This window comes from Vanellus vanellus (assembly GCF_965231255.1).
Source record: "Vanellus vanellus genome assembly, chromosome: Z".
NCBI lineage: Eukaryota > Metazoa > Chordata > Aves > Charadriiformes > Charadriidae > Vanellus > Vanellus vanellus.
The window spans coordinates 43,864,741-43,889,021 of NC_138908.1; the positions used below are offsets into that span (position 1 = coordinate 43,864,741).

Genomic DNA, 24,281 nt, shown 5'->3' on the forward strand with positions numbered 1-24,281 from the left:
ACAATTTAAAAGCTAACTACATTGATCAGCAAAGAGAGACGATGTAACTTGAGCAAAATTATGCTTCCATAGGCTTTAAACTAAGGCTTATCTACTCAGCATGTTAAACTTTTGACCAACATATGGTCAAAAGTCTCACTGGAGAACACAAAGATACAAGACTAAATAAGGGAATTGTTTTGAAACTTCATTTGCACCACCTCTCAGGGTTGGTACTTCTATCTAAGCATTTAAATGGGTCTGACTCTGCTCCCAAACCAAAGACATGAAACATCACTATTGCAATATTAAGCCTTGGATGAGTATGAAGTGGAGAAGAGAGGTATGAACTGATGGTATACCAAATTTAATGCAAGCCTTTCAAATCCTCAAGGGCTGTACTGCAGCTTTGCAAGGACACTGTTAAGGGACAAATAAATAGAAACTTCTGAAAGTAAATTCGAAGGTATTAAGCTAGGCATGTTTCTTGAAAGCATTTCAATACACTGGAAAGAACGAAGTTACTTCCCACTCATGTGGCTTTTCTTCTGCAGATTTGTTTACCCACCTGATGAAGACAGAAGCATTTGAGTCACCATGATCTTTTCTAATTTTTTTTTATCTGTGCTTGATATCAGAGGCATATTCTCTTACTCACCTTAAATCAGGCCTTCATCTCTTCCTCAAGTTAGGCCATAGCTAGAAGCTAGATAGTGTTTTGTGTTTTGGCTCAGCTTTATGAAAGACTAGATTAATGCAAAGCCAAGTTATCTCTAAGTCTAATTACAAAGTTCATGAGCCTGCAAGATGCAATATCACCCCAGTTCTGGGGTCCTCACCTTTTGGAAAGCTTGGAGAGAGGTTCCTGATAACTTGTCAAAAAATTCAGTACTGTTCACAATGTCTGATATTGAAAAGGTGTCACAAAAGCAGATGCGTTACAACTACAAAGGTGACCTAAAGTATGTACATATTCTTTGTCACCATTGCCAACAGACTCTGATTGACTCAAGTCTTTGCCAATGACTTCCCCTCCTCTCTGTGTTGGAGTAGACACATGCAAGCTGCCTGGCTGGCCAGGTGCTCCATCAAACAGACGAAGGACCCAGAGAGCAGCGAAGACCTAAGTGACCTGCAGTATCACACACTGCTTCCCTTGTTCCCCATTTTCATTCACCATCAGTAGCTCTTTGCTATGCACGCACCAATCTACAGATCTCTCCTGCTGTCCTCTCATCCTCTTGCTCCATCCTGTTACACATAGTACTTCACAGTCTACTTGTCTAGTTCTTCCTTTCTGTGCTTCCTGAGTTCTGTGGGCCAAAACAGTGCCCACTGACCTTTGGGAGTAGGAAAAAAAATGCATATTTGGGAAAACTGCTTAGCAACTGCTTTCCTTATTGCAAGGAGAGAGGCCATTTGCATAAGAAAACCTTCCAGCTGGAAGCCTGCAAAGACTCTGCTGGAAGCTGATTCTGTGATCAGCCCTCAAAGAAGAACTCTGGTTTAGTCCTGCTCCCTCTGGGTGGCCCTTCTGTGCTGCCCCCACCATCAGTGGGGGCAGTGGCACGGTCGCAAAAGGTGCACCAGTGCTCAGCAGCAGTCAGGAGCTGCCGCTCCAGTTTCTGACTGTGCTCACGGAGATCTTTTCTCATTTTGTTCCCACATCATCTTTTTCTCACACTGTGCGCATCACACATCACAAAGTCAACAGCTTCAGCTGCTAACCTTTGGAGTTCTGTCATTTGCTTTGCAGATTTCCTGCCAAAAGTGACAATCTGTAGCACTACAGTACAGTATCTCTCTCTCCAGATATTTGCACATGGTTCCTGCCCACAATTACTAAATGGCATTAATGGTCTGCACAAAGACCTGGCCCAGGAAGGAAAACTACAGAAATCACTTCATCATTTCTCTTGCTGTTCTATACCTGGTCTCTAGAAAATGTTGCCTGTAAACTTTTCATTTTCTAAAGCCTCAAACAAAACACTGGCTCTAGTAAAGTCAATGGAAAAAGCCTCCACCAGTCTTCCAACTACAACCCAGCGAACTGTGAACACGATTGGGATTGAGGACATGGCCCTCTTATGAGGTAAATATCGAAACAGTGGTCAAATCATTTCAGCACCTGCAAAAATGGCTTTGTAGGGCTGTGCTGCTACTTAATGGAACGAGCCGATTTCGATCAGGGTTCTGCAAAGCTCTCCAAATTGCAGTTCGTAAAGCTAATTTCAATGTGTGAATCATTGCTTTCCTGCAATTTATATCCATATGTGTGGTTATTTTTGAGAATGATTCAGTTTTGTATCTATAATTTTAAAAGGACTTTTTAAGTTAATGAACATCTGTGCTAAGAGGCCCTCAACAGAAAAGCTTGTGTCAGCCACCGGTGATGCTGACTGTGTAAACTTCCTGCTATTCTATAGGCATGCATATGGATCCTACGGCTCTTACCGACTGCATACAGCAGGAGTAACCCTGCTGAAAACCACAGCACTAAAATGCTTTAAAAATGGGGTAGGAAGCCCAAAATTTTCATCCATTTGAAAACTGTAATATCTGTTTTATAACCAAAATGGGACCAAACAGTAAATTCTCAAAGCTTTTAACAGAAGCAAACAGAGAGAAAATGTCCATTTGAAAATTTCCAAATGCTTTAAGTTTTTGATTGACATATATTCAGAGCTTCTAGCTATACTGTGGTTCAACAGGATTTCTGCATTTCCTGGCATATGTTTCTAGGTGCAGCTTCCTGGCTGAACTTATTTTCTCAAGATGAACCTATTTCTTGTCATCCTACATGAGAACCACACTGGTGTAAATCTAGTGGGGGTGGACTTACAAAGGAATAATTAGATACCCAAATTCAATGGGTAATCAAGTAACTGGTCACAGAAGCAAGGTCACTCTGCTCTGGTTTGTCTTTTAATCAGCTCCATTTTTCAACCTAGTCATTATGTTTCTCTGTTTCTGCCTTCGCTACACTCTTTGATCTCACAGACTGAAGGAGAATGTGCTCCAGGAGCTGTAGAGCTGGCTTCTCACTTGCACATTTCATGTGAGAGGGCTTAAATCTGGCAAAACAATGCATTTCCCAACCTCCCAGTTAAAAACCTCATTTTCTGTATTACCGTCTCATCGTTAACCCTGCAAGATGGAGTTTAGCAAGAACTCACTGTTAAATGCAGCACGCTACACATGCTATCCATCTGATGTTCCTTCTCCTAGCACTAATATGGAAAACTTTCTCAGACTCCCTTCTTAGGATCTGTGTCCATGAAAACAGATGGAAACAGAACTATAAGTAACACCAGTGACCCTGGTGTGAAGATGATGAGAAAACTTCACTTGGGAAGTGACTACATCTATAGTCATGCTAAAAAAGATAGAACTGTACTTGCTTGAGACAAAGCTGACTCTGGCCTCTCTGTGTAGAACTGAGCAAGTTAGAAAGCTGCAGTTCCACACAAAACACCAGCAGTCAAGAGATGTGTAGGTAACAGCTGGGGAAAGAGCATGCTCCCTGCACACAACAAAATATACTCTGTCGTGGGCAAGCAGTAACAGGCATCAAGCTATGCTGCTTATGCTCTAGCATCAGGATAATGCCATGTCCTGGTATATGCAAGTTTCTAAATGCTGACATTGTGGTGACCTTTAGGAAGCTCCTAGAAGCCCTCTAAAATCTTTAGGCCTGATTCTCCTTGCAGTTATGTTAAGTTCAGAGTTATTGCACTGAGTTCAAGGCAGCTAGTTCGGATTTACATCTCCCTAGCTGGCCCATTATTTCCTGTATTGTTTCCAGTTGCATGAAATCATCTGTGCACGTCCTCCAAGGCTGCTGGAACCCTCTGTCCTCCCCAGCACTACACATGATGCAATGAGCCTCTGACGGAGGAGGAGAGCTGAGAAGTCCATGTAGGGAAGCAGATAATTTCCTTTTGAGCAATGCATGCAAAAATAGCAGCTAATAAAAAGCCTTCAAACTGTGCCTTCAAACTGTGACAATTCAATACACACACCTACGAGGATGCCTTGACAAGCTGCTTGACTTCTCAGTAACTCTTTCTTGTTTTCTTTAGTGCAGCCTCCTCCAAACTCCCACACGCAGGTATTCATCTCTGTAGTGACAGCTGAGACCTGCAGGTGTTTGCTGCTATTGCCCTTTCAGAATAGACAGACACTTGTTCCTCACTGTAAACATTTGTATCGTGGTGCTTGCCTGGCTAGTTACAGCCCAAATAATGATAAACCAGCCTTTTCTTTTTTTAGCCCCTTGCTGTCATGCATTAATTCTCTTTGCAAATAGGCATTTGGTACTGGAAATAGCTTGAGCGAGATCACTCTCTGGTGATTATTTTACTAGCAGTATCTTATAGCAAGTCTTTCATATAGGGAGTCACCAGAAAACTGTATTATGCAGTTGCCAGAAATACAGTGTTCTGCAATATTAGGCTCATGCATGAAGGAAGGACTGTGCCTAGCTGGCAAGATGCTGTTTGCCATTTCCCCACTCTAATACTAATGTTATTTCACTGTCTTCAAACTGCTATTCTGGCTTTGCTAAGCAACAGCGGAGATCAGAATCAGGACCGCCTCCTGAGGACTGTAATACTCCCAAGTGTCAAAACGGTTTCTCAAAAGGGTTTTTGACCTTTTTATGTAGAGAGGTCTGAAAGCTGGGTATTTTTAAAATTGGCCTGGAATAGTGAATTGTGTAATCCTTAGTTTTTCTGGAAGTCTTCCTGGGAGGCTAAGAAGTGTAATAACTTCTCACGTCTTAACTGAAAGCGCATGGGAACTCTATGTTTTAAAAAGACATCCTTTCCCAAAATACTGGCTTAACATTAACATTAAATAGAAATGATCAAGAAACGAGACATTATGAAATAAAGCCACAAAAATCTAGGAAACTTCCATACAAATCTTTCTCACTCCCTCAGCTGTTTACTTTTTGGTACCATGATTCTGTTTCTTTAGTTCTTTACTCACCACCAAATTAGACAAGACCTGAATTTTAATTTAAAAAAAAAAAAAAAAGCAGCCCCCAAAGCAGCTAAAAATAAAAGAGAGACAACAGTCTTTCTCAACCACTAGAGGTACAAAATGTGCCAGTATGAACTGCAAAGTCATTCACTGAGGGATTGAAACCAAAAACTTAAAAAAAAAAAAAAAAAGGATGTTCTTCATTTGGAAGGAGTGGAAGATGAGAGTGGCCCAGGGCCCTGTTTGACAATACAGTGACTGTGTGCCAACGACACAGGCTAAGTGAGTCTGGGATGTACCATGCTGTGTGTTTTCATTAGAAGCTGGGAAGTACCTCCGATCCAAGAACAGGCAAAATCTCATTTGGAAAATACTGCACACAGTCCTAGTGATGTCTGTACCAGAAAGAGACACTGAAACTGCTGTTTCACACACTAGAAGTCATGGGAAAAGGCTACTATGAGGAGAAGAAAAATGACGAACCTTTTCTCCTGACAACATGCCTTCTTTAACCCTCCAAAACAGTCTGGGAGGGGACAGCAGTATTTTTTCTAAATAAATTTGAGACATAAAGGCTAGGAAGGAAGGAGAATAACGTGATCAAGTGGGTGTACATTGGTCATGAGTTAATTCAGGTTACTGATAAAAAATAAAATCTGCAGCCATTAGGAAACGAGATTGCGGAGCAGCCTTCCGGCAAAAGCCCTGGCAGCAGGGTCCTACTCATCTGCAACATCCACTGTGATGGAAGGGGCTGTGTGACAGGACAGGAGTGATCCAGGAGTTAGAAATTCAAGCATCAGAGACACAAGACTGCTGCTATCCAATTTTGTGGCATACCTGAGAGACATTTGAGAAGAAGCCTGTCAGCGTTTCGCAGACTGCTCCGTTTTTATTTAACTAAAGTCCTTCTCCAGGACTTGCAGGTTGCCTTTATTTTTGTTTCCCCTTTTGCTGTGTCTTCTGTCTCTGGGTACACTTCAGTTCCCACACGCCTCTGAGGCACTGAGGACAGGTGGCGGGGCCAGATGTGCTCTGAGTGGTGTCACCAAACCCCAGCAATGCCACAGACTGGTGCTGCTGGTTTGTGCGCTCATAGCATTGTACAGTTTGCCAGCTCAGAAGGTAACTCTCAGCAAGACAGACTGATAGGGGTTGCTGTGACCTCCTGTTGTGTGTTGGGTGTGATTGACTTTCTAAGATCTCTCAGGAATTCTTGCCAAACAGAATTTTTCTTTAGGGCCTTAGGACACTGTTGATACTCTTGACATCGTCTCCTCTTCTCCCCTGGCAGACTGGAATTTTTAAGGGGTTTGGTGCTTTATATAGAAGGGGCTAAAATATTAATGAGTGTTGGGTTTTTCCATCTGGCTTGAGGAGGTCTGAGGTTCTTTTTGCTCCTCCTACCCTTAACACCTACTGTGTGGCTTCCAGCAAGAGTGGAAGACTTGGGCTCAGTAACCTATGTTGCTTCTTCCAATCCTACATGCTATGCTGTCTATGAATAGCAAATCATGGTACAAAATATGCAGATTTTAAAGAGAATCCGGGTCACTGGACTTTATACTGAAACACATCCTCTTGGGTCCTTCTCCCCCAACTGTTCCAGAAATGGAGGAAACTAATTTGTGACTTATGAACCTCTCTGTCCCTTTGAGGTGAGTTGGGCCTCTAGGAAGATGGAAACCTCACTAATAGCGCCAGTCTTTTGACAGCTCCTTGTGTGGTTTGTACAAGCGGAGAAAAGGAGTCCTTATTTTCTCCACTGTTCCTTGCGCTCTTGCATAAAGGCAAGTAAGTTATACAATAGCTACACAGGGATTACACAACTGAGCTCCATAAATCTAAATCAGAAACAGAGTCCCTATCCTGCACCGGACAAACGTAAAAATGTGGAAGAGTGAAATTCTGGTCCTAATGAAGTTAATAGCAAAGCTCTTGCTTACTCCAGTGAGATCACAGTTTCATCCAAAATCTTGGCTCAAGCCTGTAGCTGGCTGACCAAGCTGGATATTTAAAGCATATCCCTGTTAAGTTTTTCCAAGTACTGGGATAAGATGACCTGCCCTTTTCTTTTTTTTTTTTTTTTTCTTTTAAGCTTTCCTGAACTGGAAGCCTAAAAAGGGCCAGATATACTATCTCTGAGTGTAAGAACAAATATTAGCAAAGTAGTTGTTCACATGCTTCAGTGTCAATACTTTAAGCCACTGAAAGCTGCCGCTGAGTCACACTTCTTGGGTTATCATAGGGAAAGATGGAAAACCCTGACCTGTGGGATTTGGGAGTCCAAACAACAAAAACCAAACATCAACAAAACAAATAAAAGCCCCTAAGGAACCTGAGACCTAAACTCTGCAAGTGAATAACTTTGTGAAATGATCCACTGTGCTATAAGGACTGCAGTGCAGCAGAGTGCTGCTGGAGCTGTTTGGCACACAGACCAAACTAATTACTCGACAGTTGTTTTAGTTTGGCCTGAGGTGGACAGCAGTGCTGGGTAAGAAAAACCACTGCAGTTTCTTCATGTTGTTGCGCTCATCTGGTCTGACTACTGAAAACTATTGCTGTTACACTGAATGCTAGCACGTACTCCAGGGCTCCCCCCACCCACAAGATTCCTGCCTGATGAAAAAGAAAGGAAAAAGAATGGAGGAGAAAAAGGAAAGCTTGTGCCATCAGGGCCACGCATCACATGTATTCCCAGCCCAAGGGTTATTTCTCTCCCCCTCTCCCCTGAAGCATCTCTTAACAACTGAGATGATTCAATGCAGAATGCCATTAACAATCTAACAGTGAACAACGACTGGGGATCATCCTTATCTTACAGAAGCAAGCTATAAATAACCATCTTGGGCAAATCTAACATCCTGACAGGGTGATAGGATCCCAAAAAACTGATTCCAGTGTATTAATAAACACAAATGCTGAACCATTTCTTGCACAGCTTTTTGGAGCTGTGTAAATCCTTCCAACAAGCATCAGATAAAGCTGTCAAGGGTGGGGAAGAATTGCTTCTATGTATGTGATTAAGCCTGGGCACTTAAAAAGACTTAGCCTGCTATAAACAATTAGGTATGGTAGGTCAGTGCCATCCCAGTGTCATCACTGACAGTTTCATTACTTAGGCCTGCCGTGCATATAATTCTCCAGGCAACTGTTTGGAAAGTCATCATAGCCTTGACTGTTTCACGACCAGCTTCCGACCTGCCTACATATGGCCCAAGCAGGGCAGGCCAAAGGCTCAACTGTAACTTCCAACTTTTATCACTGTGAAATATGGTGGCACAGCAGGCTGCCTGTCCCTCCTCCGCACCAGCTAGAAGCCAGCTGGAACATGAGGAACCAGAAAATGGTCCTTGTTTTTCTCACTGTGCAGGACAAGCAACTACCCAACTTTAAGTTGCATACCCATCCATCATATTGCAAGCATACACCACCAATTTGAATGGAGCCATGCTACTTTACACCTTCATTCATTCCCTCTGACACTTGTCTATGTCTTTCTCCCTTCAATCACACTTGTGTCTTTTACTAAAACCCCTCTACACTTACCTTTCCTGCCTTATTTGTTCCCTCTCTCACATCCATGACTGCACCCTCTTCTCACTACTCCCTCTTTTCTTCTCCTTTGTTACACCCTGGACCCCACATATCCTCCCTTGGCCTCAAAAAAGTGATGAAGAGGGAAAGAAGAAGGAAAGAAAAGAGTGAATCTGTGTAAAGCGGCAGTGAGAAATGCAGTGTACCGCTTGAATTAGGTCCTTTGAGAAGTACCCAAGGACTACCCAGGTTACCCTGAATTTCCTTTGGTGAACCCCCGCTTTCTCCAGGTTATGGGTCTTGTTCTAAATTTGTGCTTCATTGGGTAGAAGCTTTGTGTGAGTGCTCTTGTGTATGACGCAAGGATTAAACCCAGAGGTACATGAGCAGGTAAGATGACGGCAGATTTAATACACTATCACATGCCTGTGCCAGGCCTCAGTTGTCCCCAGGAAGCCCACATGATTATTTAGCTTCTATCCGTTTTTGCAGGTAGTTTTTCTCCAGCAGTAGTTTTTCTCCAGCAGGGAGTTATTAATTTTTTCCAAAAATAAGCAGAGCATTTATTGTTCAAAAATGCTGCTCTGACTCTCAAGGCCTTTGCAAACAGTTAGTGTTAAGCATGGACATTCATTCTTAACTATAATGACGAACATGGTAAACAAATCCAATCTCACTGAAGTACTGAACAGAGACACGCCTCCAATCCCAACAAGTATTGCTCATACTTGAAATGCAAATCAAGAAACCCTGGCCTTTGGTGCTCACTGTGTCCTCGCAAATGCAAACAGAGGCAGTGATTACCATTCTGTATATTTTTCCAAGTTCTGAAGTGCAGTCATGCTTGTTTTACATCGACCAAATAGCGTGAAGTGCCAAGTTTCCAAAATAACAAAATATAGGAGGAAACTGGTTCTTCTGTTTACCAAATACTCTGTTTGCCTTTTGAAAGAAAAGACAAAGCATAGAGGAGACTGTTACTTCTCAGCTGTTAAGTGGAGTAACACTCAACAATACTTCTTGTGTGCCCTGTCCAGCCTCAGCCAGATGTAGAGACAATCTGTTTCTGGGCTTCCCACAAACACTGATGCTAAGGTCACACTCTCCTTTATGGACACAGCAGCCCAAATTGGGTGGCTAAGGAAGAGGCCTTCGTTCTGTCTATAAGAAATGCACTCGCAGCAAGACACGCGAGAGGCAGATACAGAAAATGTGCTTAAAGACGCTGAGTGGCTTATCTTACAGGAAGAACTCTAGGGTTTATAAGCTAACAGCTTTGTCACAGATTGTCTTCCCCAAGCCACAAACACCGGATAGCTTCAGTTCCAGTCATCAAATTACACAGGTGGTAGCAAACAGCAAATGCTGTCACCTACATGACTTGCCACATAGTACAAAGACAACATCAGCAACAGTAATTAACGCACACAGTCCTGTTTATCCTAGTAATCCTAGAAGCCTTTTGCAAACTTCAGAGATCATTTTATGGCAACCAAGCTCAGGGAAAACAGCTTGGGCCAGAATGAACAAGTGCAATGGGCTACACTTACCCATCACAAAACAACTCTTCAACCATAAGCAGTAGGACTAAAGACCTGGCTTAAGGCAGGAGAAACTTACTGACAGCCTTTCAGGTGCTGAGTATATGACAATTTCACACCTAGTCTCTTCCTGAGTAAAATAACTGGTCCAGTACTGCTGTCCAGTACTTACACCTTCTCTAGTAAACTGAAACATTATACAATATCTGAAAGCTATGATTACCATTGGTTTTAGCAATATATAAGAATACATTTTAATAACTTCAAAGTGTTGGGCCAAATTTGATTATCCAGTCTTCCTTTTTATCTGCTGCTCCTCCTTCTTCACTAAAGCCAAGCAAACATGAAAAATTTCTGCCCACAGAAAAAGACCTTTCTGTGATTTATTATTAGAATATACAGACAACATATATAAACAACAGGACGTGCCAATCTTATTCTGATTAACTGTCTCCAAATTTACCAAAACTTTGTAACTCAAAACCAGGTTCTCCATATGCCAGACTCTAAATTACCTGAGAGACAGATGGTTGAGTGTAAAAGCAGAATCAGTCACATCAATGTGGTAAGATGACTGACCAAGAGCTAGGTTATTACCAATTACAGCAGTTCACTTACCCTATAGTAGTCTGTGCTGTACACATCTCTAGACATCCCAAAATCCCCAATCTTCACCAGTAGGTTCTCACCAACCAGGCAATTCCGGGTAGCAAGATCCCGATGCACGAAGTGCTGTGATGCCAGGTAGACCATACCAGCTGCAATCTGCTGGGCAATATGAAGCATCTGGGATTGGGTCAGCTCAGCAGGACGGTTGCCTTCTGCCATCAGTACTGCATCTGGTCCATGTGCCCTGCACCAAAATACAAGCTGATTAAGTGACAGGCCACTTGCAAGCTTCTGAGGTGAAAGGCATTAGTGAACCTAAAACCCCACAACTGACTAGCTCAAATATAGTAACAACGGGCTACAAATTCATTGCTGAAATAGGGGAAAATTGGTATCTTGGCTTTTTTCATTTACTGTTTTCCTTCATTGTGTGAAAGACAGGTGGTGTGAAGAGTATTACACAACAGGTGAGATATTACTCATGGAAATAAGTCACAGTCATTCATAATAATACGCCTCTGTCCAAAACTACCTTTCTCCTGTTCTGTTCCAGTAATCTAGTAATACGGACACTTTTAAGATTCAGCTGGACAGGGTGCTGGGACACCTTGTCTAGATCATGCTTTTGCCAAGAAAGGTGGGACCAGATGATCCTTGAGGTCCCTTCCAACCGGGTATTCTATGATTCTATGAATGTTTTGTGGAGAAAGGCTGGCGAATGCAGCTGTTGGTTAACCAAGGAAAATCTTATCACCCTGTAAGACTGAAAGGCCACAGAGTGAAAGGCTATGCCTAGCATCACTTTTTCTATGACTGGCATTCCTTGATTTCTACTGGGAGACAGGCCGTCGACCCTTCCATCTTTTTTCAAAGCAGAAAGAGCTAACTTCCTTCTGAGATGCCATCTGAGAAACAAAGGTAGCAATTTTAGATTTACACTTCTAATTTCCTATCCAAATGCACAGCAGAAAATAATTTTTGCTTCTTTCATCAGCAAGGGTAAGTCCTGCCCGACAAGGGAATTTCTGACAATGGGAAGAGGACACAAACCACACTATTTGGAACCATTAAATAGCTTCAGAAATACGAGCTTTTCAAGACCTACCGAGTCCCTAAGATGCAATAATCAACTGATTAATGAGAAACTTGTATGCTCTCCAGCAGAAGGAGAGCTGTTCTGCATTTGGAAAGGCCAGCAAAGTACTGGAACACATGTGGTTCACCCATCTTAACTATGTTAGCTCTGGTATACTACCTTGAAGACAGAAACATTCCGATACACTTTTTATAGTAAGAATTGCAAGCTAATCCCTATCCAATTAATGAGGTCATCTGGCAATCATTCTTCATGTGACACACCTTATAATATTCTGAATATCCCTTTCCTTCCATTCCATTACTCTGGGTTTCCAGGAGCCTTTTTTATTCCATTCCTGAAGATTATTCTTTCCGAGATACCACCTCTCCTCTTCCCTCCTCAACTTTTTTTTAAATACTCTGGAACTGATTTTTATTTTCTCTCAAATGTCCCTCCTTCCTACAAAAAGGAGTTTCAGAGAATCACCTTTCTAATCAACATAGGTGAGGCCTTAATTCATTCCCAGGGGAAGGGCACAGGATTTTGGAAGAGAGTTGCAAATTAATCAAAACCTGAGATCAAATCTGACACTACCTATTAGAAATATGATATTAAAATTGCCTCAAGGGAAGAACTTCATGAGCAAAGTGACAGATGTAAAAAAGAAATGAAGGAGGGTGTGTATCATTGCTGGGACAGCATCTGGTACCAGGCAAAGAAGTTCTCTGCCACAGTGTATATACAGACTACCATTCAACTGGTCTGGGTTGAGGGGGGAGGGGGTGGCAATAAACAGGACAATATGAAATCTCGAGCTAAGACTCAGAGGCAAATTCCTATTGAAAAGCACTGTACCTTTTCAATGCATGGATTTTTTTAATGACTCCTCTCAGACATGAAGCTCTGAGTCGCTAAATTAGAGAACTCTTCATCTTTTGCCAGCTTCCTTGAGGACATGGTCTGTATCTAATGAAACTTGTGGATTATTCTTAACACTCCATCCACCTTGCTTGTCCTCTTGGTGCTGGCTGTAAATGAGGTGTTCCTCAGTGTCTGCAACAGCCAGGAACATTGATAGAGATTTCTTTGAATCCACAGCAGCCTCCACTAGCCAGAACAAGCACAGGGCAGGAATGACTTTGAGGCTTTAGTCTTAGATCTGAAACAGCCTTTGGCTGCATGCAGATAGCAAGGCTCATTTGGGTTAAATTTTGGATTCATTTTTCCCCGACAGCCTTTGGTGGCGCTGCAGGGTAAGAAATATAGGCTTTTACAGCCTGCTTACAACTAACCTCTGATCTGCAGCACAAGCTGCAGCAAATGTGAGAGGAATGACAAATTGGAGCTTAGGTTTAACAGCTTGTCCCAGCATAATCATTTTATGTTCTAAAGACAAGGGCTGATTAATAATTAAAAAAAGAGAAGACCTAAAGTAGGAAATATACTGTCTGCTAAACTACCTTTCTGTACAATAATTCAAAATCAGAGCTAGGAGGTAAGAAAAGGCCAATCAAAAAGAGTAAAAGAATAAGTATTTCTTATGAAGTAAGAAATTATTTCTTATCAGATGCGAATCTCACTTCTTCTAATGGAAATTCAATGTTCTGAAAAAGTACTGGGATGGCATCTCAGAAAACTGCCGTTCTCTCCTCATCCACGGCAGAGGTCCAAGCTGGCAAATGTAAACGCCCTGACACAGCTCTGACAATATACTTAAATCCTCTGCCAGAGACACAATCAGTCTGGGAAAAGTAGTAGTGTTTGCTCTGCATCCCCAGTTCAGGCCCCGGTCTCCCTGCCAAACCTGGCAGCCCTGCCAATAAGGGAGGATGCTAGTTGATGTCATTTGCTTTTACAGTGTGGCTATTTGTTCAGTGGAGATTAGACAGACAGCAAGCTCATTTCACATAGGCTATCAAAAATGCATAAAAGGTGACACTAGCCATTCCAGTCAGATAGAAAATCTGAACCCATTTAAAGGGATGCCAGTTTTGATTGTTTTACAGCTTTGCAACAGATATCTTTCCAAAATGGCAGGACACATCTCTGTGCATTGTGATATCCTCTGATGAAAATGACATAGAAGACCTTGAAAGAACAGTCCCTTATGCAAATGTTTGTTGTTTTTTTTTTTTACATAAGAGCAAAAGCTGTCTCTTAACTGCTTATTTTTATGTCAATGAGTACAGGCTAGTGGAAATGGCATACACACAAGCCCACTGTTCATGAGTTCCCTATTATTGTGTACCTGAGGTATCATCTATCTATTTATGACTGCTTTACTGGCAAATTTAAATTTCCCATGCACATTCCTGAACAGCATTATGAAATAAAGCCCTAATCTGGACCCCAAGATGTAGCATTTTCCATTGCACTGAAGTTTCCATGGCTTACAGTTTTCTTGCTTCAGATTAATGGCAGTCTTTCCAAAACACTGAGAGGAGGGAAGAGAAAAGGGGTTAGATTTCAAAAGCTCTTAGATGCCTACAGATAGCGATAGGTGTTGAGTGGGATCTTCTCAAGTGTGATCGTCAAGCCTGCAAGTAAATGATTCCTACTCTAAGATTTATAACCAAACAATTCAGAATACACTGAAATATACTGAAAACAGTATTTCTTTGGTTCCCATTCCTTTTGTGCAAAGCATAAGGCTTGACTTAATGGTACTTCCAAATAGGCAAAGAAACAATAACCCCACATCCCTGTATAGAAGACAAGAGTTGGACAGATGTGCACTCCTAGGCGTCGGCATTTTCTAGTGGTACTAGTTAATTTGACATTAAGTACCAATAACACCTACCTTCTCTGCCCACTTCTGGCTCTCCAGCACAATATGTGTTCGTGGATTTACCTGAGGAATTTGTTAAGATCTCCGTGCTTCATATACTCAAACACCATGATGAGTGGATCACCCTCGACACAGACTCCGTAGAACTTGACAATGTGCTCATGTTGCAGGTTAGTTAGCAGCTCTGCCTCACGGTGGAAGTCCTTGCGGGCATTGTCACTGGCATCCTTCAGTGTCTGGTGGAGAAAACAAAAATGTAAGGAAGGCGAGATGTTCGCACAAGGTAGCGAACATGTGGGATGGCACTGTAAGGGTAAGATAAGGACATTCTACTGCATAAAGGATGGAGGAAGTACTTTCTTAATAACTCTTTTAGAAATGCAGATGTGATGTTTAAGTGCAATTAAGTAATGGCAGTACAATTTTCATTCTCCTGCCACATGTCATGCCAAACAATGATTTTTCTTGTAAGAGAATTCATGATCTTACTGTGCCAAGCGTTTTCCAAACACAGAACAAATAAACTGGTAGTACCCCAAAAATACACTAGTACATAGCTGGTTCATATCCTTTAACATTTAACTCAGGTAAACCCTAGTATCTGTTGGTATTTAACTTTCTTCTAAGTTCTTTAAAATAAAACTCTGCTAGTTTAGCAGGAACGTAGATGCATTCTTTATGTATTACTAATGTCACTGTTGCTGATGTTGGCCCCTATGGTGTGCTGCACATTAGGTAGATTTATACAAGGGTACATCCCTGGAGCAGAAATTACAACATGAGACTTCAGCCAGAAAATCCTTTGATACTCAGTAAATCTACTCACGTGCCTAAAATTAAGCATATGTATAAGCAACTGGAGGATCAATCCTAACTGATAGAGAGGAAGTAGATGCAGATCAGAATTCTGGGGTGCCAATTTTTCTCACTCCCTTTTTTTTACACAGCTCTAAACTCCTGCATATTTTCATTTTGAAGGAAATAGAGCAACACTGGATCAAATAGGAGGCTTAAATGTTGAATAATGAAATAATGATAATTTAACTGCCACACGTATAGGCAGTTTCAGATCTCTTCTTGAAAACTACACTTCCTGAGCAAGAAAACACTTTAATGAACCAAAAAAAAAAAAAGCAAATCCTGACACCAATTAAATGAGGAATAATTATAATTGACAATAAATGACTACTAGGGTCTACCTTCAAAAGATACAGTGGTTGCACTACACTAATTCAAACAATATTTTTAAAACAGAAAGATGGCAGGTTACCAATGTTCACAAATTATGATTCACAGTAACTGATATCTGGGTTCTGTACTTCTGGATTTTATCTACACCTTGACTTAATACAAAGAAAGATGAGACACAAAAGTAGTGGCATTATTTCAACTAAAGATGCTTTTTCCTGACCATCTAGTCACTTTATTTTCTATCCTAAATTCATATACAGAGCATGAGACCAACCACACTCATCAGAACAGACATAGAACAAGTTGATACCGTGCAATCATTCTGTTAACAAACCCAGTTATTAGCTGCAGTAGTCATGGTTTGTTCAAAGTTTTTCTTTAACAGAGACAATTCTGTCCACTTTTCTTGTATTATTTGTATGCATGTGTGAAGAAGGAACTAAAAGATGACTGTTGGAGAAAACACTTGCTTTACTTGTGAAACTGAAACCACAGGTCTTGAAAAATGAACAGCTACTACAATAAGGTCCACACGGGGGGACAATGAGTAGGGCAGATTGGATAGCCATCTAGCAAATTCAGGGGCTTTTCCCAGTGGATTTCAGGCTGTGTGGATCCTAGAGGCAACAGAAGTCACTTGTGTCATAGATGTCCTTTCCCTGAGGCACCCACTTACTTTTGAATCTCATATGTCTTCAGGCCCAGAATCCTTCTACCACAAGTTTTACCAATAATGATGCAACAAGGATACTGCATCATCAAAGGTTCCCAAGCTAAAATACATTAGTATAGGCAGCTATGTTGTCTAAGGTGGATATCAAATTGACTCCCTATTATGGTCCCCTCACAATAACATCTGAACTGAGCGAGGACTAAAATTGAAATGTCTTCCAATGCTTCCAGGCTCTGGGATGATGCCTTGACCTGACAGAGGCACCAACCCATAGTCCAATGTACGCTATATAATGAAATCACTGGGAACAATTCTGTTGTCCCTTGAGTTTCCTCTGGTGGTTTCATGTATAAAGCAATGGACTTTCATTCTTCTCAACAACAGAATTAGAAAAACAATTCGTATAAAAACCATTTTTAAATAATAGCAACCTGGAATAAAAAATTGAAAGAGAGACGCACAGGCTGATACTCTTTCCAGCAGGCTTCTTCCCTGGAAAGACAGTAAAAAAGCTGACAGCTCTGCCCTGTGAGGATGGCATATTGTATATTTCAGAAGACGCTTTTTTATCTCATAGAAACAGCAAAATTATCATATGACAGAGCAGTTGCCATGGCAATTACACATTTTCTGTCAAACAGCAAAATACAGAAAGGTCTAAAATGCAGGTAAAACTCAGGCAGGGTTTCTACTACCAAGGGGCGACCTGAATTTCTGTCACCCACCACTGCAAAACCCCTTTTCGTTATTTCATGCAACCCATAGAATAGACAAAATTAATGAGAGACCGCTGACACAATCAGGCAAGGAGGAGACTGAAAAGTGAAAAAATTAATAAGTATGTAGAATTTACATAGAAATGACATTGACTAATGCATTTAGCTTGTTCTCAGCGCAAGAGAAAAAATAAAATCAAAATAAAACCATAACAGCACAAAGAAAGAAAAAGACATATTCATTATTATTATCATTATTGACAAGTACACCAAAGCTCTGTGTACGAAGCACTCTCACCAGTTGATAGGAGTTTTTCCTGAGTAGGAACTGAGATACAACCACATGTACCTTACAACCACTCAGGCCAGCAGCTAAGGAGGAGGGACACGCTCTCTTGGGCAATGGAGGGACCCCCTGGCTGTTACAGGAGTTCCACATCGGCTGAGTTCATCCTTGTGACAGTCAGACTGCCAACTCATGCTTATTGTCCTCCACAGAGTCCTTGCCCAGGTATCCATGTATCATTTAGTCTCTGCAGACCTGTGCTCTGCAGTGAATGCAAACTGCAAGCTCCTTAGTCCACTCCAACACCACAGAGCTGCATTCATGGATGAGTCAGAGTAAGAGCAAGGGGATGTGGCTCTCACTGATATTAGTATGACTTGGTAATGAAACTCTCATGACAGCTTTCCTTTATACAGTTTCAGCCTTCCCCTATGAAAACCTTACTACTGCTTTCCATCACCATACAAGAGTTGAGTGGTATATTTCCTCAAGAAACGAATGGGTGATTTTGATCCTTCTCTGAACTAAAGATCTGAAGAGTTGGAAACCTTTGGTTTTCCTCTGCAGGTGCTGTAGAAATGTTGTTCACCTCACACACACAGCAGTCTGCTAACTGAGCACAATCCTAGAGCAGCACAGGGTGAATCCCCCTCCAATCTCCTAGGGGACCCTGAGGCAGCTGCTAACCTGTGTGCTGACAGTCATCCTCACCTCCTGCTCCAGCCAGGTTAAATTAGTGCAAGCCTATGCCTGGGGATCCAACCCTATGCGGAGACAGTATGGATCCCGGCCTGAACAACCACTGTGGCATGGCAAAATGGCCCACACAGAAACAATAATTTATCCTTCCTTCACCCTCTATTCTCTAAAAGTGCCTGCAGCAAATGGGGTACTGATGTGATGTGCAAACTCACTCAGGGAGAAGGCTAGCACAATGCCCATGCAACCAGTTTAACCTGTGGTTAAGCTCTCTGCTCACAGGGTTTGACCCATAGAAAGCATAAGCCTGATGGTCAAAATAAATTTACACAGACTGTCTTTCTCCTCTTCCAAGGAGAAAAAGCTCAAGCACTTTGGATTGTTTATGCTAAGCCTGACTTTATATCTTCCCAGATTTTTCTGGGCCTCTTAAGCTCCTAAATAATTTGCTACAGCAACGTCAGCATTTCAGACACCAGCTGGCTGAGAAGGGGAGGGATGCATGTTGAGTCAGACAGAGTGATGCTGGAGGCCACCCGCGAACCACACAGTTGCCCAGCAACTAGAAGGCACAGGCGGCCAGTAGGGACCACCCACCATCCTGATCTACCCCGTGCAGGTGAGACCATGTCTCCTTGCTGCCGAAATCCCCCTGGCACTGCCTTACTCCTCACCAAGTACACATTCCCATTGGGCTCACCGAATCTATTTCAGAGAGACAAGTGTGCTGAGATTTTTCCCAAGGCGGTGTAGCTCTCTTAAGCCCTTGCTGTGTGCTGGGAGGAGCTGCCCTCTGCTGCTGGCATCCAGGTCTGCTCCCTTACGGCAAAAAAAAAAACCAAAACAAAACCAAACCCCAAAAGTCACACATTTTCACTGTCAAACCCTGGGCCTAGCAATGGGGTTTAGACACAGTCCTCTGGCTAGCTCTCTGCACATCAGTGAGGTCCCATCCCCTGAACTCCACTGCGACTGCAGGACACCTGTGTGCTACAGTTGGTACCATGGTAAAAGAGAGAAGCGCCAGGCAATTAACCCCTCAGTTATATGGGGATCAATCCAATGGTACAGTACGCCAAAAAAATTTCTCTTTGACAGCAGCCAGAGTCACATCTTCAAGAGCCAATGTGAGAAACATAAAATGGGCATAATCTGTTTCCAGAGGTAATTCTTCCCACAGCTGCCTGCAAGATCCTTGTTAAGGACACTACAAAGAGTGGAACTGGTAAAAAAAAAAAAATAGCATGACAACTGGTCCAGAAAACTGATAGATTTGTCATCTAAACCCATGGAGACATCTCTCCCTTTAAAGGCTGAATGTTCTTCCTTGTGAATTACACTGAGAAAGAGCAGCAGAGAGCAAGCGTGGTGCAGCATTTAACAGCAGCAGTGCTAGGCTCCATTTGGTCAGGACTTTCAAAGGGAGCAAATGAATGGAAAGACTTTTATTTTGCTATCAAGCAGTTCCCTGAAGTGATAGAGGAAAGGCAATTTCCACTCTAGCTTCACCAAAATACAATAGAAAATTCATTCAGATCTGGTTTTGTCATCTCCTGTCTCTTGCTTTCTCCTGTCTATGATATATCCCTTCGGGGCTTAATTTCTTCTCACCAGTCCATGTGACTGAACGACTCCCAAGTATCAAAAAGCTTGTAACCTTGGCAATCCCCAAAACCCTGTTATTTTTGATGGAGCAAGAAAGCACTCTACAAGTCCATCCTCTTTTCATGTTCTTTCACTGCCAGATCCATAACTCTATTTCTTATTTCCAAATTCAAAGAGATGGTCTACTTGATTTCTTTTACTGTATGGTTTGATCCAAAACATACAAATGGTTGCCTAATTGTGACTGGTCAAATAAAAGTGTTTTCTGATCCCTAGGCACAGCCCAAATTCTAAATGTGTATGCCCCCTGCATTTAATGAGATACTTCAAATGCTGAACACCTTGTTCAGCTTTTGGCAGAACACTACAGATGGAGATAAGAGATTGTTGCCAGGGAGACTTTGCAAACTCTTAGAGTGTAGTTTCACCAATATTGTTTTCTATCGTACATCCATTGCTGAGGTCAACAACCAACCTCAGCCCTTCCATTTGGGGGGATGAAAAGGCTTGGTACAGTGAAGCAGGTTTGGTGTCCAAGCTCTGAGATGAAGCTGAAAATCTTACTCCTTGGTAGATACCCAACGTACTGTGCAGTCTGTGCCCCTTAGGAGAACCAAACAAATCCCTTTTTTTTTTCCCCAGAAATGTGAGAATTATTCTGTATACTTGAAACTCACAGGTTATGGCTGTTTTCATGTAGTTTCCTCCTCCACTGGACTGCATTTTGGGAGAGTTGACTGGAGCTGTATAATAAAGAATCACTCCTCCAGGTCTGACATATCATGGCTTCTGGATTTCCATACAGCCAGTGTTTAACAGCATAGGACAATATTATCCACAAGTTTGTTATAACATTTCTGGCAGCTATATTAATGACAATTACCCACAAATAATTTCAGTGGCTAACTAAAAGAATGGCACAATCCTGAAAAAGAAAGGTCTTCTTTGAGTAGCAGTTATGCATATAACCTATTCACTTAGCTGTTAATAGATTATTTTTTTAGACACACATATATGTCACATGTATTTTTAATGACTTAGACATTATTTTTCACTAATTATATTTTAGATAGTTCATAAAAGATTTTGCCCCTTTGTGACACAGTCTGTTTCCCCTCTTTTCCTTATGAAATTCAGCTCTCATTTTATAATACACAGCAAGATCAAGTATCACATTCTCTTAACACTCCATTAGCCTTGTGAACCCTTCCACATATATCAGAGCAGTTACAGTGGGGTACAGAATAGGAAAACATGACCATTTACAAATAAAATAGCATTAGTTGCAACCATGAATTAATAATGGAAACCCTAAACTCTTTTACCTTCACTGCCACCAAGATCTTGTCCTGCTCAGGACAGAGATTATAGCATTCCGCCAGAAAGACTTTCCCAAAGGCTCCTTCTCCCAGTTCTCGCTTGAGAACGATATTGTGGCGCTTGATGTGCTGCACAACTGTGAAGAGAAGATAAAAAGAAAGTCAGAAGTGAGCTGCAAGGCCACAATGGGACGGGGTCCAAGCTTACAGCCACATGGAGACAGGGTCGTCTGTAGAGTGGGGTGCGTGTCGTGGAAGGAATCAAAGTGTCTATGTGTCATTCATTAGTGGTTTGCCCAAAAAGAGCAAGTTAATATATTTATATTTGGAGAGTGTATCTGCCAGATAAGAAGACATGGAATTAAGAGTCACCTGGGAAAGGCCATTTATGATTGTATTATGATGGCTGCTGCAGAGCACACTTGACAGCCAAAGCTGTTTGTTGGTTTTTTTTTTAACATGAAGACAAAGAATCAGAAAACAAACCAAACCTTTCTCACACCACTTCTATTTCTGTACTTCTAACAATAGCTGAACTCTCTCATCCAAAGCCAAAAAGTTTTAAAACTAACCTAATCCAAGAAAACAAAATGTGCCTTCTTTCAACTAAATCCAACTTACTCTCTGGTTCTCTTACCACTTGTTCAACTGCTTTCCCTCTCTGTGGTATACTACAGTTACAATAAGATAGAAATCTTGTTCTCGCAAATATGATTTACAGTATTGCTCTGAAGTAAAAGAAATAAAAGATGGACAAAGGTTTTAGTCAGCGTAGTGGACAGAGCCTTAGTTGAATTGCAGCCCAGAATCAATTGATTCAGACATTAAAGTCCTTCGGCATTTTTGTTCATTTTACATTTTCCTTTCAGCACAAGCTTCCATTAAAAGATTTAATATTTAAAAGACTGTACCAAATTTTGTAGAATACATTATCAATTTGCAATGTTAAAGCTAAATAAAGCAGCTGTAAGGGCAGTTTGACTGGGCAACTCAACAGGGTTGACAGCTTGTGTTGCTGAAATTGTACAAAACAGTCAGCATCTACAGATGAATTTAACCTCAGTGCATTTAGCTGCTTTTGCAAACACTGAGATTTAACCCTGCCTAAATAAAGCCTATTTGCAACTTAAATTCTAAACACAGTGAAGTACATAGTGGTGCACAGGTATCAGACTGGCTTCTGCAAAGGCATGAATCTCACCTCAGCTGCTTAACTGCAGGGACCAGGACTGAACCGTGACAATAATTCAGGATATATTCAGATGCGGATCAACCCCTGCCTTCGTACTTGGCCACGCTTCTGTTCCAAACTAGGTGACCACTTGTGCAGAAAACACCTTGCTTCCATTATTAAAAGACGGAAAATGGAGTGCTGCTGGTAACAGCGGTGGGGACACATGGTACAGCCTGTCCCCATTGCTGTCACCAGCATTTGGAGAAAGGGCTCAGGATCTATGAGACAAAAATACATGTGTCCCACACTCTCAGCCTATGGCGACGCAATGCAAGTGCACTGCATATAAATGCACTTTGTACCCATGTGCATATGTGCAAGGAGAGCCCGGTGGTAGAGCAAGCCAGGAGAGCGAGAGGCGTCCCCAGGCGCCTCCATCATGACTCTGCCAGGCAGGCAGCACACCCAAGGAGCAGACCTCCACCAGACCCAGCTGGCACCTGCCAGAAGCCCTCAGGCTGGCATGCAAGCAGGCCCACCATGCCCTGGGAGTGGAGTGAGGAAAGCCAGCTTCTCCCCACGCCACACCAGACCCACCAGGGCTTGACCTGTCCCCTCAGTTGGTGGCTGTAAGGAGGGCCTTGCCCTCTTCCTCCTCCAATGCCAGGAGTCCTGGCAGAGGCCACATGTCCCATTAATTAATTAATAGCTGAGTACACATGAAATGAGACTGCAAGGTACCAAGGTTTTCCACTCTTGTCAAACTCTTACCTAGTGTAAGATTAAGTATTACTGTGGTGACGCACTTATACAGGTATGCTCCTACCAGGGCAGCTACCCTGCAGCCAGTAGGAATTTGCTTTTTATTTTCATTTCCTCCTCAGCATTGGCTTTTCAAGTAGAGGACAAAATACAGTCAGCACAAGACGGGCCTGAACCAAAACACACCTTTTCCCCATGGACACAGGTTAACTGGCATCCTCACCTCCCTAATACCCATCCCTCACCTCTCCTAATATCAGTCACAAGGCAGACACGTGGGGAGGACCGCTCCCTGGGTGCGGGAGCATGGCACACTTCACCATCTGTGCTTTAAAAAATCCCTACTAATAAATGAGTACTCACCCCTACCCCCAGCCAAACCTGCCACTCATCCCTGCCTCTTGGGGAATTCTTCTGTTTCCCTCTGCTTGACCAGTATCACCAGGAGGATGCCTCTCTTGCTTTCCTAGAGACAAGCTCAGCTCCATGTTACCAGTGTCACCATCTTAAAATGTCCACAAAGCCCATAGACAAGGAGTAGAGCTGAGATCCTGTCCTACCAGTACCTACTCCAGTAGAGGCAGTTTTTTACTTGGTTCTCTCCACAGCTGTCAAAGACCTGGTGATGAACACAGTCAACTTTCTGAATTTTGTATGAGTCCTCTCCATTTTGAACCCAGCCCACCCCCAATGTTGGCCCTAGCAGTAGGAAATTTTTTTGTGAAGTTCCTGGAGGACTTTACAAACAATAGAGTAAAAACAAATAAGAAACATATCAACTATTTCTCTGTAGTACACTTACAGCTGCTGCTAAATGCTCTTATATAAGCCAAGCATTTGAATAAACAACCCATCCCATAAACCAAACTGTTAAAATCAAAATACAGCAAGCTGCAGGAGAGATCTGCACAGAATATATTTGCAACTTGTCACGCTCTATCCATCCCGGTTACCTTTCTGAGCTGCACTGAGTTACTAAACAAATAAAAAATGACAGTAAATGTGACTAAATGGGTAGAGATTAAATATAAGAACAATGTAAGTAAATCAAATGCATATGATGTGATGGAAATATGAGCTAAGGAAAAAATCCATTTAGCAGACTCAGGGCCCCAGCCATAATGACACTGTCTTCAGTGGGAGGAGATTTCAGCAGGAGATACACTGAAAAATTCAGGTCAAAATCTGCTTTCGGTTAATATCAGGATAAAGCCAATTATCTCTGTTGAAGTCCAAGAGATTATCCTGGATTTACATTGAAGAAACAAAGCAGAATTTGGCCAAAGAGGTGGCATAACCGAATTACCAAAGAAGCGGTCTCGTAACATTGTCTCA

General features: G+C 42.1%; 1 protein-coding gene across 1 annotated transcript in view; it reads right to left on the bottom strand.

Annotated features, from left to right (window-relative positions):
• NTRK2 (neurotrophic receptor tyrosine kinase 2) overlaps positions 1 to 24,281 on the bottom strand; it is a gene marked incomplete at both ends in the record, with an annotated part of 210,130 nt that overhangs the window by 33,632 nt on the left and 152,217 nt on the right. The window contains 3 exons of the mRNA XM_082497238.1: positions 10,665 to 10,899; positions 14,585 to 14,757; positions 21,017 to 21,147. Of these exons, the coding sequence (XP_082353364.1) occupies positions 10,665 to 10,899; positions 14,585 to 14,757; positions 21,017 to 21,147 (539 nt within the window). The remainder of the gene's footprint in view (positions 1 to 10,664; positions 10,900 to 14,584; positions 14,758 to 21,016; positions 21,148 to 24,281) is intronic.